This window comes from Prionailurus bengalensis, chromosome C2, assembly GCF_016509475.1.
Source record: "Prionailurus bengalensis isolate Pbe53 chromosome C2, Fcat_Pben_1.1_paternal_pri, whole genome shotgun sequence".
Taxonomy (NCBI): Eukaryota; Metazoa; Chordata; class Mammalia; order Carnivora; family Felidae; genus Prionailurus; species Prionailurus bengalensis.
Window position 1 is genome coordinate 49,585,308 of NC_057350.1, and position 18,271 is coordinate 49,603,578.

Genomic DNA, 18,271 nt, shown 5'->3' on the forward strand with positions numbered 1-18,271 from the left:
ACAGAGAATCCAATGCAGACTTGGAGCTGTCATCGCAAAGTCTCACAAAGGGTGAGATAATGACCTGAGCGAAGTCTGACGCTTAACTGACTTGAGCCACCCAGGTGCCAGAAGTACAAGCCTATTAACATAAATTACTCTTCCTTGTCACATTTTACACACACATTATCTAGAGTATCAGCAGGCTACTGGTTTTTCTTGGAATTTTAACATGGCTCTAATTCCCAGCTCAACAAACTACCTTGGGAATTTGTAAGCATATTCACGTGCTAACAAAGTTGTACTCTTCATTCAAACTTATTTCTGGAAAAAAAGAGTGGTAGGGGCGCCTGAGTGGCGCAGTCGGTTAAGCGTCCGACTTCAGCCAGGTCACGATCTCGCGGTCCGTGAGTTCGAGCCCCGCGTCGGGCTCTGGGCTGATGGCTCAGAGCCTGGAGCCTGTTTCTGATTCTGTGTCTCCCTCTCTCTCTGCCCCTCCCCCATTCATGCTCTGTCTCTCTCTATCCCCAAAATAAATAAAAAACGTTGAAAAAAAAAAAGAGTGGCTTAAGAGTACAGTTGAAGTTTTAAGTACTTTTTTTTTAATGTTCATTTTTGAGAGAATGTGAGTGCAAGCGGCGAAGGGCAGAGAGAGGAGACATAATCATACCGTTTGCAGCTATGGAACTGGAGGGTATTATGCTGGGTATTACGCTAAGTGTCAGTCGCAGAAAGATACGTTTTCACTCATGTGGATCTTGAGAAACTTAACATAAGGTCCATGGGGGAAGGGAAGGGGGAAAAACAGAGAGAGGGAAGGAGGCAAACCATAAGAGACTCATACAGAGAACAAATGGAGGGTTGATGGGAGGTGCGGGAAAGTGGGTGATGGGCACCGAGGAGGGCACTTGTTGGGATGAGCACTGGATGTTGTATGTAAGCCAATTTGACAATAAACTAAAAAATAATAATAAAGTAGACTTCAAGTCCCTCGTAGAGCCCAACACTAGACTTGAGCTCATGGCCTTGAGATCAAGATCTGAGATTGAATTGCAGGTTTAAGTGAAGTTGTAGGCTTAAGGGACTGAGCTACCCAGGTGCCCCAAGTTTTAAGCACTTTCAATTCAGCTATCAACTGATGGTAATAGGTGAAGGGCAAACCCAATATAAATGTTTACCATGGAAGAGTAACTCAACAACAGAAATTCATTGAAAAGATTTACTTTTGGGGAACCTGGGTGGCTCAGTCGGGTAAGCTTCCAACTTGATTTCGGCTCCAGTCACGATCTCCTGATTCCTGAGGTTGAGCCCCTTGTCAGGCTATGTGCTGACAGGCACAGACACGCACTAACACAAAGACTGCTTAGAATCCTCTCTGCCCCTCCCTCACTCACATGCCTGCACTCTCTGAAAATAAACATTTAAAAAACATTGTATTAAAAAAAAAACCTAGTTCTCAAATTCTTAACTCTATAGTTCAGCTATTACTATGTAGGCACAATATGCCTGTTTTGTTATTAAAAAATTTTTTGAGGGGCGCCTGGGTGGCGCAGTCGGTTAAGCGTCCGACTTCAGCCAGGTCACGATCTCGCAGCCCGTGAGTTCGAGCCCCGCGTCGGGCTCTGGGCTGATGGCTCAGAGCCTGGAGCCTGTTTCCGTTTCTGTGTCTCCCTCTCTCTCTGCCCCTCGCCCGTTCATGCTCTGTCTCTCTCTGTCCCAAAAATAAATAAACATTGAAAAAAAAAATTAAAAAAAAAAAAATTTTTTTTGAGAGAGACGGGGGGTGGGGGGGGTGGGGGACAGGGACAGGGAGAGGGAGGAGAGGGAGAATCCAAAGCAAACTCCAGGCTCCAAGCCGTCAGGACAGAGCCTGACTCAGGGCTCCAATTCATGAACCATGGAGATCATGACCTAAGCCAAAGTCTGACATGACATTTAACCAACTGAGCCACCCAGGAGCCCCTACCTGTTTTTATAGTAAAAAAATCCACCACAATCTAGTTATAGTCAGATATTTATTTAAAAATCTGATCTGCGAACTTAGCGTTTTCCACCAACTCGGGGTGCAGAAACCTTCACAGGCTTCACAATCTTTTGCTTAGGGGCTGCCTTCGTAGGAGCCTGTAAAAAGATTAACATGCGACATTATTCCATACAAGTTTTCAATCACTTATGTCCAGATTCTCTATGTATCCTAGATTGCTTTTCTTATTATTTAACTGCATTCCTATTACTCTTAAGAGCCAGCCTCCCCATGAAAAGTTAGAAGTCTACCTCTATAGGATATGTAAATGAAAAACAAAGATACTGTCACAGATTGGAGGAGTTAAGTGAGGAGACACAACTAAATGCAGTATGGGATCCTGAACTGTGTCTTAAGAACAGAAAAAGGACATTACTAGTTCTCTAAAACCAATGGTTTTGAAAATTTTACTATGGTTATTGAAACTGATAACACTGAGAAAAGCTGGGTAAACTCTGCACTATTACTTAAAGCTTTTCAAAATAAACTTTAACAACAAAAGCCACCTTTATTTTCCCCTTCCCCAATTTCTGGTACCAACAGACTTCATTTGGCTCTGGCAGAGGGAGCTCTGAATCAACCAGCCAGGAAACCAGTTAGGAACATCATTTTGATTGGGTCCTTGCACTAAATTCCTTAAAAACTTGAAACTTTCAGGGCACCTGGGTGACTCAAGTCAGTTGGGTATCTCTTGGTTTCAGCTCAGTTTCATGCGTTTAAGCCCTGAGTTGGGCTCTGCAATGGCAGCACACAGCCTGAGATTTTCCCTCTCTTTCAAAAGGAATAAACTTAACAACAAAACACCTTGAAACTTTCATTAACCACAATTTGGATTAAAAAGTAAATTTTCTTATGTGACTTTAGTATTATTTTTTAAAAATTTTATTTTTAAGTAATTTCTACGCCCCATGTGGGGCTTGAACTCAATCCCAAGATCCAGAGTCACATGCTCTAATGATTGAGCCAATTAGGGCCCCTCCTCCTGTTATTTTAAATAAGAAATCCAAGACAATCTCACAATTACCTTAGCAGCAGCCATTGCTGTCTTTTTAGATGCTTGCTTAGCCTTTTTTGCTTCCTTGGCAGCCCTGTGGGGTTAAAAATAACTTAAGGCAAAGTGCTTTACTCCTTAAGAATGCAGATTAACAAGGAGCTAGAGTGTTTTGGGAAAGGAGATTATCACTTTCCTTCCCCACCTGCAATTATTCGTAGGATAAATCCAAAGAGTTTGTCAATAAATATCATTAACCAAGTCAGCTTAACATAGATTAGAAATCGTACAGCAGCCTTATTTGCATATAGAATTTCAACAAATCATTAAGCATACACTATAAGCTTCTGTATTACTAAACCTCAATATTTAGGACTGACAATTTCAATATAGATTCAAGTATCAAAACACAAAACATCAGATTAGATCCCCATGCCTATAAATTCAGTCATAACCTACAATTCATCCCAATAGCTGAAATGCTCATAACAAAGGCTTCCTTACCTGATGGCTTGTTCTCGTTGAGCCTTCCTAACTTCAGGTTTCTGATTCCTCTTGGCCATTATATCAGCAAGAGATGCACCAGTGATGGCCCTCTGGAATTTGACTGCACGGCGGGTTCTTTTCTTTTGAATTTCTTCCTATGAAACAAAAAGATGGAAGCACACTTATAAATCTTGTTCATGGATATGGGGGAAACCATTAAGATTTGTATTTTAGTATGCTAGGGCTGATACAACTAAATATCAGACTGAGTAGCTGATAACAAATTTCCAACAGTTCTAGAGACTGAAGTCAGATTCCAGCATGGTCATGTGAGGACCCCCTTCCTATTGTAGCTGTATCACCACATGTTGAAGGGAGCAAGAGAGCGCTCTTGGGCATTTTTATAAGAGCACTAGTGCCATTCCTGATGGCAGAGCCTCCCAAAGTTCTCACCTTTAGTATCATCACCTTGACAGTTAGGTTTCAACATATGAATTTTAGGAGTATACATTCAGATCATAGCAATATTCAACAAAAAAATAATTCATGCAATCATTTGAAAATATATAAAAAATATCTATGTGTAAAATACTGCAATATGCAGGTAAGTTTTCCAATTACAGACTGATTAAATTATGTCTTGCAAATCCTGGCCATTTTTTACTATTTTAAAAAGACAAAGTCAAATTAATGAAGTTGGCTGGAGAGTACTTACCTCAAAAGTGATTTTAATACGACTGTTTATGTTAAAGAATTTACTTCTAGAAAAAAATTACCAAACCTCAACTCACCTATTTTGTTTTTACTTAAAGTACTGTCACTGAAAAAAAAGTCAATTGGAAAATGATTTATGACAGGAAAGCTACCAAGTCTTAGGGAATGTCCAGGAATTGAAACTGTAAAATTCAAACTTTTGCTAATAAAAGATACATTAACATTACATTGACCGTTTTAAAGCATTTTTTAAGTATATAATTCATTGGCATTAAATATATTCACTATTTTCTGCAACCACCACCGCTATCCATCTAACTTTTTCATCTTTCCAAACCCCAAGCCCATTAAATAATAACCCCACATTCTTCCCTCCCCCTGCCCAGCCTCTGGTAACCTCTACTTTGTCTTTATGAATTTGCCATTACAGATACCTCATAAAGTTGTAATCATATAATATTTGTCCTTCTGTGTCTGGCTTTACTTTGAATAACTTCTTCAAGGTTTATCCATATTGGCTGTTTGCCAGCCTGTTAAGGCTGAATAATATTCCATTGTATTGATGTAACATTTTGTTATCCATTCACCCACTGATAGGTCATTTGGGCTGTTTCCATCTTTTGGCTGCTGTGAATAATAGCGCTATGAACATTAGCGTAGAAGTCATCTGTGTTAAATTCCTGCTTAACGATTCTCCTGGGTACGTTCCTAGAGGTGTAGATGCTGGACACAGTTCCATTTAACTTTTTAAGAAACTGCCAAGCCATTTCCACAGTGCTTGCAGCATCCTAAATTCAGCAATGCACAAGGGTTCCAATTTCTCCACATCGTCAGCCACACTGGTAATCCCCGTGCCCCACCCCTTGAAATCATGACTATCCTAATGGGTGTGTCAAGTCTACTTTCAAATTAAGTTAGAAGTAAGTTTTTCCTTCTAAATTCACACAACACCTAGTGATGCCATTAATCCGGGAGGTGTCAGTAAATATTCCAAGTGTCCTGAATACTATCCTTACTGCCATGGCACTCAAACCTTCCTCAAAAAATTCCATCACTCCAAAAAAGCACTTCAAGAAGCCTTCAGTCATGAGAACAAAATAGTATGCTATAAGACTCCGCTGACGTCTTTCAGAACTAATCCTACAGACATATTCACAACCAAGTTCCCCTAAGTAATTTCTACCCAGTGGAACCCTTTAAATACTTCCGTGGTGCCCTATAACCCAACTATGCATAACGTATCAGATTCTGGCCAGGCAACATTTCAAATTTCAACTCGGCATTACTGTGAGCCTAAGGTATATAAGGAGACACTGTTTTCATCAGTCACTTTCACTTCACTGTTTGATGCTGTACAGCTTAGGAGCGCTTTCACATACTATCCCACTTACCATAATTTTACGGAGCGGCAACTGATGCTTAGAGAGTTTAAACTTAAGAGCCCCACCACACCCCCAACATCGAAAGTGCATTTTACTTACCGACTGTCCCTTTTTGTGCTTTCTTCTGTAGAGGACAGTCCAATTTATCTGCCGAGGATTCCTCTTGGAAAGGAATGCCGACTCGCATTTTGCATTAAGAAACTGGAAAACCTGTAGTAACAAGTTCAAAGTAGTTACCTACTTAACTAAACAAGGCAGAAAGCTGAGCTCAAAACTTTTTTTTCCCCCAAAACTTAATTTTTCAAGTTCTGTCCCCTCATTTGGCCCGCCGAGCCCAAAAGGCTTGTGTCACACAACTGGCACCGGTGGCACCACCGAGGCCTTCGAGTTCCGTCCCGTCTTGTACACAGAGCGGGGAAACTTAAGCTCATTCCGCAGGAAAGGTTGGGGTAATCAAACTCCAGGAGGCATCGGTGCCCGAAAAATAGCGAGATACTTTGATGGTCCATTTCCTGGGGCATTTAAGTAACCCCAACTCTTAATTTCCGACCTCACACTAAATCAAACCTCAAAAACGGTTCACCTAGAGGTTTCTGATCCTAACAACCACAGCACACAGGGTCCCGGAAACAAGCCTGCCAGGGACCAAGAATGATGTGGTAAATGAACACGCTCAAACTGAATTAGACCGGTCTCTCTAAGGAGCACAAGCTGCGTTTAGGCGACGCGGCCCTTCACCTTCCCGTCGGTCCTGGCGTAGCGCCTCCCATGTCCAGGGTAAATCTTGTACCCACTGAAACTGCACAGCTCGACCCTGTAACAAAAAGCAAAAGCCCATTAGAGAGGGTGTCTACGGCGAGGAGAAGCCAAACCCAGAGTGCAGGAGAGGTGCTCTGCCCGACGATGGAAGCAGATTGGGACCTAAGACTTTCACTCACTTCATGGCTGCGGCAGCCGGGAAGACGGAAAGATGGTGAAGAGAAAGAGAGGATCATGGGAAGAAGCCTTATAAGGCAGTGAGGCAATCTCCTCCCCCAATTCCCGTCCCTGACCCCGGCGCTTGGTGATGACGTCTACATCCCGGAGAGACTGATCTGGGTGTTCTCCGCCCCCTCCTTACTCTGGAGGCTGAGCGGGTTCTGTGAGCCAGGAAGTAAACGTCACTTAGGCTGGCGGTTGGTTTCCGAATCTTCCTGTCTCTTCTACGGTCAGGTGTCCTAGAGTCATCGTCCTGCTGCACAGAATGTGAACTCTACATTTTATAGTTTTAGTGACTTGCAGATAATACTCCCAGGTAAAACTTAAAGTCACATTTTGCCTTCCGTGTTGGCCCATTATCTCGACCAACAAAATTAAAGTTTAATAATTTCACCATTTGCAAAATAGTAGTGACATCTGAACTGTCTCCCACGCCTTGCTAATCAAATTGTATATGATGCCCCCTTGCATTAATTATAATTAACATTCACTGAGTTCTCTTTCTGTGCCAGGAATTGTGCTAAAGTATTTATATATATTAGTTTATTCAGTTTACAAAATCCCTATTATAAGGGCTGAAGCATTGCAAAATGACAACTGCCTGTCTTGGAAGAGCTAGGTTTCTATTTCTGTCTATTGCAGCCCAGGGGCTGGCTGGCAGTTGCACAGAGAAGGGCAAAGCCCTTGCCTGGAGGCTTGGAAAAGGGAGCTCTAGCCAAGCCCACTGGGAGGATCAGTGCCACAATTGCTTGAGCCCTTCTGTGGCTAGAAACTAGCATATGATGGGGAGTGGCAAGAGACAATCCTTGAATTGAGTGTTGGAGTACTTGACTAGGAAACAAAAATGTAATGATTGGTCTATGCTACCTACACAAGCCGCTCACTCTAAAGGGATCGGTAACTAGGTAGTGGAAAACATTTGCAAAGTCCAGTGAAGTGTCTGACTGATGTTAAGAAAGCTGTAGTGGGACGCCCGGGTGGCTCAGGCGGTTAAGCATCCGACTTCGGCTCAGGTCATGATGTCACAGTTCGTGGGTTCGAGCCCTGTGCCCATCTCTGTGCTGACAGCTCAGAGCCTGGAGCCTGCTTCGGATTCTGGGTCTCCCTCTCGCTCTGCCCCTTCCCCGATCATGCTCGGTTTCTCTGAAAAATAAAAAAATTTTAAAAATTAAAAAAAAAAAAAAAGCTGTGGTTACTGGTGCCTAGGTGGCTCAGTCGGTTAAGGGTGGGACTTTGGCTCAGGTCACAATCCGCGGTTCCTGAGTTCGAGCCCCACCTTGAGCTTTGCACTTACAACTCAGAGTATGGAGCCTGTTTTGGATTCTGTGTCTCCCTCTCTCTGTTCCTCCCCTGCTTGTTCTCTCTCTCTCTCTCTCTCTCTCTCTCTCTCTCTCTCTCTCTCGTAAGTAAACAAACAAACAAAAAGAAAGCTGTAGTTTTGTTGAAACCAGTCTTAAGAATGAGTTAATAGCGCCTGGCTGGCTCAGTTGGTGGAGCATCCGGCTCTTGATCTCGGGATTGTGAGTTTGAACCCCACATTGGCTATAGAGATTACTTAAAAATAAAATCTTAAAAAAGAGAAAAGAATGAGTAAATAGAAATCAGCATGGAATTGAAAAGCAAAGAGGAGGAATTTGACAGCCTGACCAACTCTGACCAGATTTTCAGAATACCTGATATACTTGGAGGATATTATCTAAATAGATGATGGGCAGATGGATGCCTCAAGCTTCCGTGGCTTGATGAATTTAGTCAACTCTGACATTCATACATCTCTCTTTGTTTTAAATCGATGCTGGTTAAACAAATGTTTGAGAAAGAAAGAAAAGAAAGAAAGAAAGAAAGAAAGAAAGAAAGAAAGAAAGAAAAGGAAGGAAGGAAGAAAACCACCTGAGTAGAATAGAAGACAGAGCCAAGATTTACCTGCAGGAATTTGGTCCACTGAACCCTGGAATTTATAGTCCCTTCTCAAGCATTTTAGGAAGATTTTATTTTACTGGTCTTCAAAATTATGTTTGGCTTGAGTAGTTCTGTGGAGGAAACGCAGGAAACTAGATCTTAGGGATTTTAGTTCTTTTACTCTTTCCTGGAGGTCATTCTTGAGCTGGCATTTCAGGGTTCTTTGTAACACATTGTGTGTATCACACCTTATATTATGCTCACATGCTCTTAGAATAAGAAAGTGTGGGGTACCTGGGTCATTCAGTCAGTTAAGAATGTGACTCTTGATTTTGGCTCAGGTATGATCTCAGGCTTGTGGGATTGAGCCTCACGTTGATCTCTGTGCTGGGTATGGAGCCTGCTTGGGATTCCCTCTCTCTGCCTCCTCCTGCTCATGCTCTCTCTTTCTCAAAATAAATAAACATTAACAAAAAACTATATAGCATTAAAAATTATGAAGCTTTCTTTAAAATTATGAAGCATTAGTGGGGTGCCTAGCTGGCTCAATTAGTGGAGTATTACACTCTTGATCTCTGAGTTGTGAGTTCTAGCCTGCATTGGGTATAGAGATTACTTTTATTTTATTTATTTATTTTTTTTTAATTTTTTTTTCAACGTTTATTTATTTTTGGGACAGAGAGAGACAGAGCATGAACGGGGGAGGGGCAGAGAGAGAGGGAGACACAGAATCGGAAACAGGCTCCAGGCTCTGAGCCATCAGCCCAGAGCCCGACGCGGGGCTCGAACTCCCGGACCGCGAGATCGTGACCTGGCTGAAGTCGGACGCTTAACCGACTGCGCCACCCAGGCGCCCCTAGAGATTACTTTTAAAAATAAAATTATAAATCATTATTAAAATTACAAATTATGAAGTATTCTATAAATCTAAATTCATGGGGTGCCTGGGTGACTCAGTTGGTTAAGTGTCCGACTTCAGCTCAAGTCATGATCTCACAGCTCCTGAGTTCAAGCCCACATCAGGCTATGAGCTGAGAGCTCAGAGCCTGGAGCCTGCTTTGGATTCTGTGTCTCCCTGTCTCTCTGAGCCTCCCCTGCTCATTCTCTGTCTTTCTCTCCTCCAAAAATAAATAAACAAAAAAAATTTTTTTTAATGTAAATCTAATCAAGTCTTCATATCTATCATTATATGAAATATGGAGGACAGGAACATGTGAAACAATTCCATAGGGATGCAACTGGCATCTACAGGATGACTTAAACTCTTCAACAATGTGTAAATTGAAAGGAGAGAGATTAGAGCCTATCCAATTGACAAGATAAGCTGCATAAATAATTTTCATGGCCTGGTGTAAAATGAAAGTGGTGTCTCCTTTTTCAAATAGCAGGACAAAGGTATAAAATATTAATCTCTTTCCTGTCTTCAGTAATCTGTCTCTTGACCTTTCATGGTGGTTTTTCATTTGCTGTTTAACCTCATGCTCCCTTAGGCAAGGACATTCACTAGGGCCTTGCAGCCCCTCACAGGTGCCCAGGGACCTGCCCTGTGACTTGATGCGTGCATTGGAACAGGCAAGGCCAAGCCAGCTCTTGGGTTGTCCCTCCTGCTGGTCTCTGGACCAACATGTTGTGCCCCACAACAGGGGGGCGGGGGTGGTGTCCAGCTGGCCATCTCCTTCCACCCGGTACCCCCTGCCTAACCCACAGGGAATGGGCAATCCCCTGGGATGTGTTGTGTATCTGGGTCTTGGAAGGGGGTGGGCAGCAAGCCACTTTTGGAATGCATGGCAGTGTGGCTACCTTTGGTGAGTGGCAGAATCAGCCACTCTCAGAACCCATCCCTAGAAAATGAGGAGGCTGCAGGAAGTGGACCTGCGGGTGAGCTGAGGCTCCAAGCCCCAGGCACATGCCCCATTGTCCCCATTGTACTTCACCTACAGAACAGAAATTCAAGGACAGATTTACAGCTATCCTAGACAGTTAATGCAGAGCATTAAACCCCAAGTGTGGGATGCACCTAAGTGTCAGGCCCTGTGTGACTGCATTGGTTGGTTGCACAACTTGAAGCTGGCTCTACCTATGGATTAAAAGAGATTTAAGAACTTCTGCAACCAATTGCAACATATGGACCTAATTTGAGGCCTGATTTGAACAAACATGCTGGACAGACCATATGGGGTAATCTGAATACTGATTGGATTTTGGATGATACTTAGACTTACTGTTAATCCTTTAGGTGTTCTAATTGTACTGTGGTCATGTTTAATTTTGAAAAGGGTTCTTATACTTCTAGATACATACTAAATATTTATAGATGAAATAGCATGATGGTTGGGATTTGTCTTAAAATAATATGAGAGAGCAGCCAGTGGCTAAGGGCATGGATGAAAAAATGACCAGGAATGGATAATAGTTGAAGCTGGTGTTGAGTTGGAGGGTTCATTAAAATAGTCTCTATATTGTTATGTACTCTTTTAATTACTTTTCCCTGATAAAACATTTCAAACAATTCTAATGTGCTTTGGGATAGAAAGATTTAAGTCCCACAATTCGATCCTGGAAGATAGGGAGGGCAAGCACTATTTGTATTATTTTGTAACTAAAAAATTTTTTTAATTAAAAAATTACTTATACAAGAACAACAGCTGTATTCATAACAAATACAGGAAACAGTGTAGGTGCCCCATCAATAAGTGAATATATAAGTAAACAGTAATATATATTTATACAATGGACTACTACACAGAAATAAAATGGAATGAACTTAAAAAAATGTTTATTTATTTATTTTGAGAGAGAGAGAGCAGGGGAGGGGCAGAGAGAGAGGAAGAGACAAAATCCAAAAAAAGCCCCATGCAGGGCTCGATCTCACGAATGGTGAGATCATGACCTGACCCAAAATCAAGAGTCAGGTTACTTAACCGACTGGGCCAACTAGGCACCCCTAAAATGGAATGAACTTTTGATTTACATATCAATATGAGTATGAAAAACATTGTGCTAAGTGGAAGAAGTCTTACCCCCAAAAAAGTACCACTGTATGATTCCATGTATATCAAGTTCTACACCATGCAAAACTAATTTTTGATGGGAAAAAATCAGAACTGTGGTTACTTCTGGGTGGGAAGGGAAGGATTGAGCCGGAAGGTATATAAGGGAGATTTCTGGTAATGGTACTGTTCTATGTCTATAGATTGTGGGTTAATTACACAGTTGGTCAAAACTCAGGGGATGTTTGCTAAGATTTGAGCATTTTATTGTATGTGAATTTTACTTTAAAAGAAATGAAACTAAATAAATAATGAGTACTAGTTAATGAAATACTGGCTTAAGTAAATAGGGAGAAGTATAGTGAATGGATGGAGGGGATAGATAAATGGAAAGATGTATGATAAAACAAGCATAATAAAATGTCAATAAGAGAATCAAAGTAGTGAGTTTATGAGTACTCACAGTAAAATCCTTTCAAATTATCTATATGTTGGAAATTTTTCGTTATAAAATGTTGGTAAAATAATTAAAGGGAGCCATCTTCTGGAAGAAATTGGTATTACTGATTGGCTCAAAAATGCAAGAAGGAAGCATGGTGTTTGTATCCTTCAGTATGTAGTAACTGCTTATTATTTGTCACATATTCTATTGGTTCTCACTCATGTGCTCAAGCTATCTTCTTTGACTGGAAATCTTTCCTCCCTTCAACTGGCTAACTTCCTGCTCAGATTTTTAATTCATCCAAAGAGGTTTATAAATAGTAAATATTTTAGAATTTGTGGGCTAATAAGCAAAATTGAGGATGTTATATAGGCACTTATATAATAAGAGAAAAAAATTTTCACAACATTTTCATTGATGGAATTTAAAATATAATGACAGTTTTGAGTATGAGTTTTGGTAAAAACAACTCTATTAAAGAGAAAAATGAAACTCTTTTGGGGGGAGGTAGAAGATAGACATTTCTCCTAATTAGGGTTTTAAGTTATTCCCTACCATTAAAATCAACTACAAATGTTTGACTCTCAATCCTGATCTGTAATGAGATTTTACATACTTCATCTTTGAAAAATGTGTTTTCACCCAGATAAATACTGCTCAAAACTAATACCAATCCAAGGGCATATGATAATTGAGCATGTCAATCTTTTAGAAGTCGATTACAGAAGTAGATTATTCTTTTGATATTTTCTTTTTAGCATGATTAATAATTATTTCCAATTGAAAGTTAAATGAAAGCTAATTGCACAGTGAAGTGGGTCTTAAAATATTGAATTTTCCTTTGTATTTGCATGGAGATCTTTCAATACCACTAAAATTATAGTTTGAGCTAAAAAATATAACCACTGCAAATCTGTTTGAGAATGGAGATCTTGCTTTTTGATTTAACTTGTAAATCTACTAATGTTATTTTTTGTCAAAATACCTTAGAATAAGTTTTGCATGTAAGTGCTGTGTTGTTTTATAATTTTAGGTTGAGTTCATTAAGAAGCGTCATTAAATGATCAAAACTAGCAAATTAGCAAAAACTAATTCTAAAGCCTTTCTGTCAGTGTTCCATAATAGTAGTTTAGGAGGGTTCTTTTCATTTAGAAAAACTTCAATCTTGACCCTGAGTTAAAAAAAAAATCACAACAAAACATTATTAAATGCTGTGTGGTAGGGCAAGTCGGGATATTCAGCGCCTAATTCTGACAAGATTTCATGGAAGTCCATGAGAACAAATGAAGTTTATTATTAACACTACTGGTTCAATAACACATGGTAGATTCAAATGTTTTCCACAAAGTACCTGTTGATTGATAATACAATAATGGTATAACCATAGAATTTAGCATCTTACATATTCACAAGTGTTGAAAATGTGTCAAACGGAGCCTTTTTCCACTTACATAAGTTGTAACACATCATAGCTGATTTCACTTCAGATGTAATTAATTAGTGTTTTCTCTACTTCTTTAATGATATTGTCACCTGTTTCATGCAGCCTATTCATAGAAGCTATTCTTCAGTCGTTTCAAACATTGATTTCTGGAACAAATGGGCACAAATAAGCTGTATCAATAACACCTGTCCATTCAATAAGAGCCATGGGAAACCATTCAAAATAATTTGCCTTCACCAAATAACTTAAACTGCCTATTGATGTTGTTCCCAGCATCTTTAACACTTAAAGCAGCTGTTCTCACCTAAAGGCTAATGGTCTTAAACCAGTTTATTTTTTCTAGATATATTTCTTCAGCTGCTGCAAACATCATTTAATTAACATACCATAAGTAAATGACTTTCTTTGCCTGTCTAACAAATGAGCCACGGGCTCTTTTCTCTCATTTCTTTCTTTGAAGAAATTTTACTATGAGGAGACATCAAAATTTTCTAACTTTTCACGTCAGGCTCTGGGCTGATGGCTCAGAGCCTGGAGCCTGTTTCCGATTCTATGTCTCCCTCTCTCTCTGCCCCTCCCCCGTTCATGCTCTGTCTCTCTTTGTCCCAAAAATAAATAAACGTTGAAAAAAAATTTAAAAAAAAAAGGGGTGCCTGGGTGGTGCAGTCGGTTAAGCGTCCGACTTCAGCCAGGTCATGATCTCGCAGTCCGTGAGTTTGAGCCCCGCGTCAGGCTCTGGGCTGATGGCTCAGAGCCTGGAGCCTGTTTCCAATTCTGTGTCTCCCTCTCTCTCTGCCCCTCCCCCGTTCATGCTCTGTCTCTCTCTGTCCCAAAAATAAATAAACGTTGAAAAAAATTTACAAAAAATTTTCTAACTTTTCTGATTGATTCCTGTGGTTTGGAAATGTTGTGATGGCTGTTTAGTCTGGTGGGTAGACATATCTTGCATTCTTTAAGCATAGAGAATGGTTCACTGCAGAATAATCATAATATTTTGCCATCTAATTTGGTAACAAAATAATTCACACTTAACCATACCTTAAAGATGGAATATTTGAAGTCTACATTTTTCTTTTTCTTTTTTTTTTTTATATGATAGGTATATGTTGGTAATAAAACAAACCAATAAATTGTCACAGTATGGTAATAACGCATGGCACTTGAAATCGTGTCAGGTAAAAATGTGTTGTGGTGATTTGTAGTAGGTAATGGAAGTGATAAGAATGCCACATATGGTCTCAATCATGAGTTCTTTATTGTATGGTAAATGCAGCCATTAACAATAGGTAAATAAGTATGGCTTATTCCAAAAATATATTATTTATGGACACTGAAATTTGAATTAAATATAATTTTAGGTGTCATTAAATGTTATTCTTTTGATTTTTTCCAGTCACTTAAAATGTAAAAGCTAGGTATGCAGTGTGCTCTCTCTCTTGCAAAATAAACTTAAAAAGAAAAGAAAATCCTATAATAATATTTGGACAGAGGAGCGGATTGCTCTGCCTTATTATTATAAAAAGGCTCAGTTGGAATTTTTTCCAGAGAGTCGGGCTGAACAAATAGTGAGTTCTCCCAGAGAGAGGAAACAAAACAGACGGGGGAACCAATCAATGATTGTCTCCACCATGCCCACTGTATGTAAACGGTTAGCTCACCATTCTTCAAAGCAACAAGATTTCAGGAAGGTGGACAGAAACAGTCTTATAAATTATAATAGATAAAATAATTACTTCTAAATAAATGGAAGGGCCAAAACAATGAATATAGAGGAGTTAGCCATGTCAAGATGAGATACTAAAATTTTTATTTTTTCCACATGTAATAATCAGCTAATATCTGAGAAAAGAAACAGGTGGAAATATAAATAATTTCAAGAATAAAGCTACTGTGAGATATTTTTCAGGTGCCTTTAACTAATTAACTGGAAAGAAGTTGTTTCTTGTTTAAAAGAGTGATAAAGGGATTCTTGACATTTTAATTTCATTCATTCTCTTTTGAAGTGTTTCCAAAAGGTAGTGGAACCTATAAAAGTGATTCATCATATTCCCAATTGAAAATTAAGTGAATGTGTAAATAAAAGTTGCAAGTGTCATTTGTACTTGGAAGACTGCTTAAAAGCTCAAAAAGTTCATTTATAAGAGTGGTAGTTTTTACCCCCCCCCAACTTGATTCATTTTTTAAACTATTTTTTTCTTAACTTTGTTTATTTAGAGAGAGAGAATACCACGCAGGCTCTGCACTGTCAGCACAGAGCCTGACACGGGATTTGATCCCATGAACATGAGATCATGACCTGAGCTAATATCGGGAGTCAGACGCCAAATTGACTGAGCCACCCAGGTGTCCCTACTTTCTATTTTAAAATAGTGTAGCATATATCTGTTTATTTTAAAAAATATATTACTGTAGGGGCGCCAGGGCGGCTCAGTCAGTTAAGTGTCTGACTTTGGCTCAGGTTATGATCTCACAATTCCTGAGTTTCAGCCCCGTCAGGCTCTGTATTGACAGCTTGGAGCCTAGACCCTGCTTCAGATTCTGTGTCTCCTCTCTCTCTGCCCCTCCCCTGCTTACACTCTGCCCTGCTCTCTTACTTACAAATAAGTAAATTAATAAAAACATTAAAAAATAAAAGATATACTTGTAAAAATTTTAGAAAATGACAGGCAAGCTAGAGGCACCTGGGTAGCTCAATCAGTTGGGTGTCAGACTCTAGATTTCGGCTCAGGTCATGATCCTGGGAGCATGGGATGAAGTCCTGTGTTGGGCTCTATGCTGAGTGTGGAGCCTGCTTAAGATTCTCTCTCTCCCTGGGCCTCTCCGCCCCTCTCCTCACCTGGTACTCTCTTTCAAAACAAAAACAAAAACCCACATGCAAGGGAAAAGTAATGTCTCCGTAATCTTCCTACCCAGAGAAGATCCTGTTAACGTGTTGGTTTGTTTCTTATCAATCTCTCACTTTTTAAAAAGTTTATTTTATTTTGAGAGACAGAAATAGAGAAGGGCAGAGAGAGAGAGAGCGAGAGAGAGAATCCCAAGCAGGCCCCTCACAGTCAGCACAGAGCCCAATTTAGGGTTCAATCTCTCCAACTGTGAGATCATGACCTGAGCCAAAATCAAGAGTCAGATGCTTAACAGACTGAGCCCCCAGGTGTCCCTCTTTTCAATCTCTTATATATCTAGACCCCTGCCTCCCATATTTTTTTAAAACAAAAATGAGTATATACCGTACATAGATTTGGGACTGCTGTTTTCAAGAAATAGGTTTTGAAAATTTCCCTGTGGTCAAATTTTTGGTCATCTCATACCTTTTAACTTTTTTTTTTGCTTTTCTTCCTTTCCAGTTGAGAGAATATCAAGTAGAAATGAAGTATATTGATATGCTGAGGAATGCAAATATGTTAACTTTTTTCTTCTGAAATTATACTTTTAAAACTTTGAAATCACTAAGATTTTCATATTTAACTACAATACAAAATCTATAATACAGAAAGAATACGAATAATAATAATATCTTTAAAATACGAACTCCCACCGGGCACCTGCCTGGTTCAGTTAGTAGAACATGCAACTCTTAATCTCAGGGTCATGAGTTCAAATCCCATGTTGGGCATGGAGCCTACTTAAAAGACAATTTTAAAAAAAGAAGAAGAAATAAAACTAGAGTAAAGAAAATGTTATGAAGAAAATCAGAAATTCCCTTTCATGCCTTCAAATGAAATTATAAACTCAAAAGGCTACTTTATATAGATATTCTCTAGAAGGAATTGGCAAACTATGGCCCATGGACCAAATCCAGCCTACCTCCTGCTTTTGGACAGTCTACAGCTAATCATAGTTTTTACATTTAATTTATGTATTTATTTTTTAAGTTTTTAAAATGTATTTATTTTTTAAATGTTTATTTTTGAGAGAGACAGAACGAGTGAGTGTGAGTGGGGGAGGGGCAGAGAGAGAGGAACACACAGAATCCCAAGCAGGCACCAGAGGCTGTCAGCACAGAGTCTGATGCAGGGCTCAAACTCACGAGAACCATGAGATCATGACCTGAGCTGAAGTCGGACGCTTAGCCAACTGAGCCACCCAGGTGCCCCAATTTATTTATTTTTTTGAGAGAAAGAGAGTGCGAAAGCAGGGGTGGGGGGGGGGGCAGAGAGAGAGAGATGGACAGAGGATCTGAAGCGGGCTCTGTGTGGACAGGCCTGAACTCATAAACTGTGAGATCATGACCTAAGACAAAGGCAGATGCTTAACCAACTGAGCCACCCAGGTGCCCCTACATTTTATTTTTTTTAAGTATATAGTATTTTTTAAAGTTTATTTATTTTATTTGAGAGAAAGAACAGGGAGGGAGAGAGAGAATCCCAAGCAGGCTCTGCACTGTCAGCACAGAGCCTAACACGGGGCTCAAACTCATAAACCATGAGATCATGACCTGAGCTGAAACCAAGAGTGGGTTACTTAACTGACTGAGCCGTCCAGGAGCCCCCATTCCTGAAAGTTTATAGCAATAGCAGAACCAGAGTTTTGTCTGGTTTATCTGACCCAGAATCTGGATGAAAGCATTCCTATTATAGAGTCAACTAAGTATAGTCATGGATTTTTAAAAGACTGGCTAGATGTTCCTGGGCACAGTCCCACATCCTAAGTGAACCAGGAACCCTTTAAAATCACACCACAGTAAGTCTTTTGTGCTTCAGATACAGCTTGTACATCTAATTTATTTAACTAAATTGCCTCATCTTATATGTATGTTAAACCTTGCAAGCTCAAATCAAGTAGGAGGATTCTGCTGACCAACACTATGAACCTTTCAACAAAGGAGCATTTGTGGGGGGGGGGGTGTCAGGCCTAGGCCCCACAACACTTTCCTTTGTATCAGCACAGTGTACCTGATCTCTGCAAGGGCTGATAGCCCTGAGTCATCCCCTGCATCTGTAATG

At 40.0% G+C, this 18,271-nt stretch overlaps 1 protein-coding gene across 1 annotated transcript; it reads right to left on the minus strand.

Annotated features, from left to right (window-relative positions):
• Positions 1-1,977: 1,977 nt before the first annotated feature.
• Positions 1,978-6,628, minus strand: RPL24 (ribosomal protein L24). Its single transcript, XM_043594043.1, has 6 exons — positions 6,514-6,628; positions 6,314-6,389; positions 5,675-5,785; positions 3,498-3,634; positions 3,027-3,090; positions 1,978-2,100 (listed from the first exon to the last, which is right to left on the minus strand). Exons 1-6 carry the CDS (start codon positions 6,516-6,518, stop codon positions 2,020-2,022), a joined length of 474 nt encoding a protein of 157 aa, XP_043449978.1. The 5' UTR covers positions 6,519-6,628; the 3' UTR covers positions 1,978-2,019.
• Positions 6,629-18,271: the final 11,643 nt, after the last annotated feature.

Coding starts and splice junctions, on each gene's coding strand:
- RPL24 (XM_043594043.1), bottom strand. Junction 5,786..6,313: donor ACGCCAGGACCGACGGGAAG/GTGAAGGGCCGC, acceptor TTGTTACTACAG/GTTTTCCAGTTTCTTAATGC. Junction 3,091..3,497: donor CAACGAGAACAAGCCATCAG/GTAAGGAAGCCT, acceptor TTAACCCCACAG/GGCTGCCAAGGAAGCAAAAA.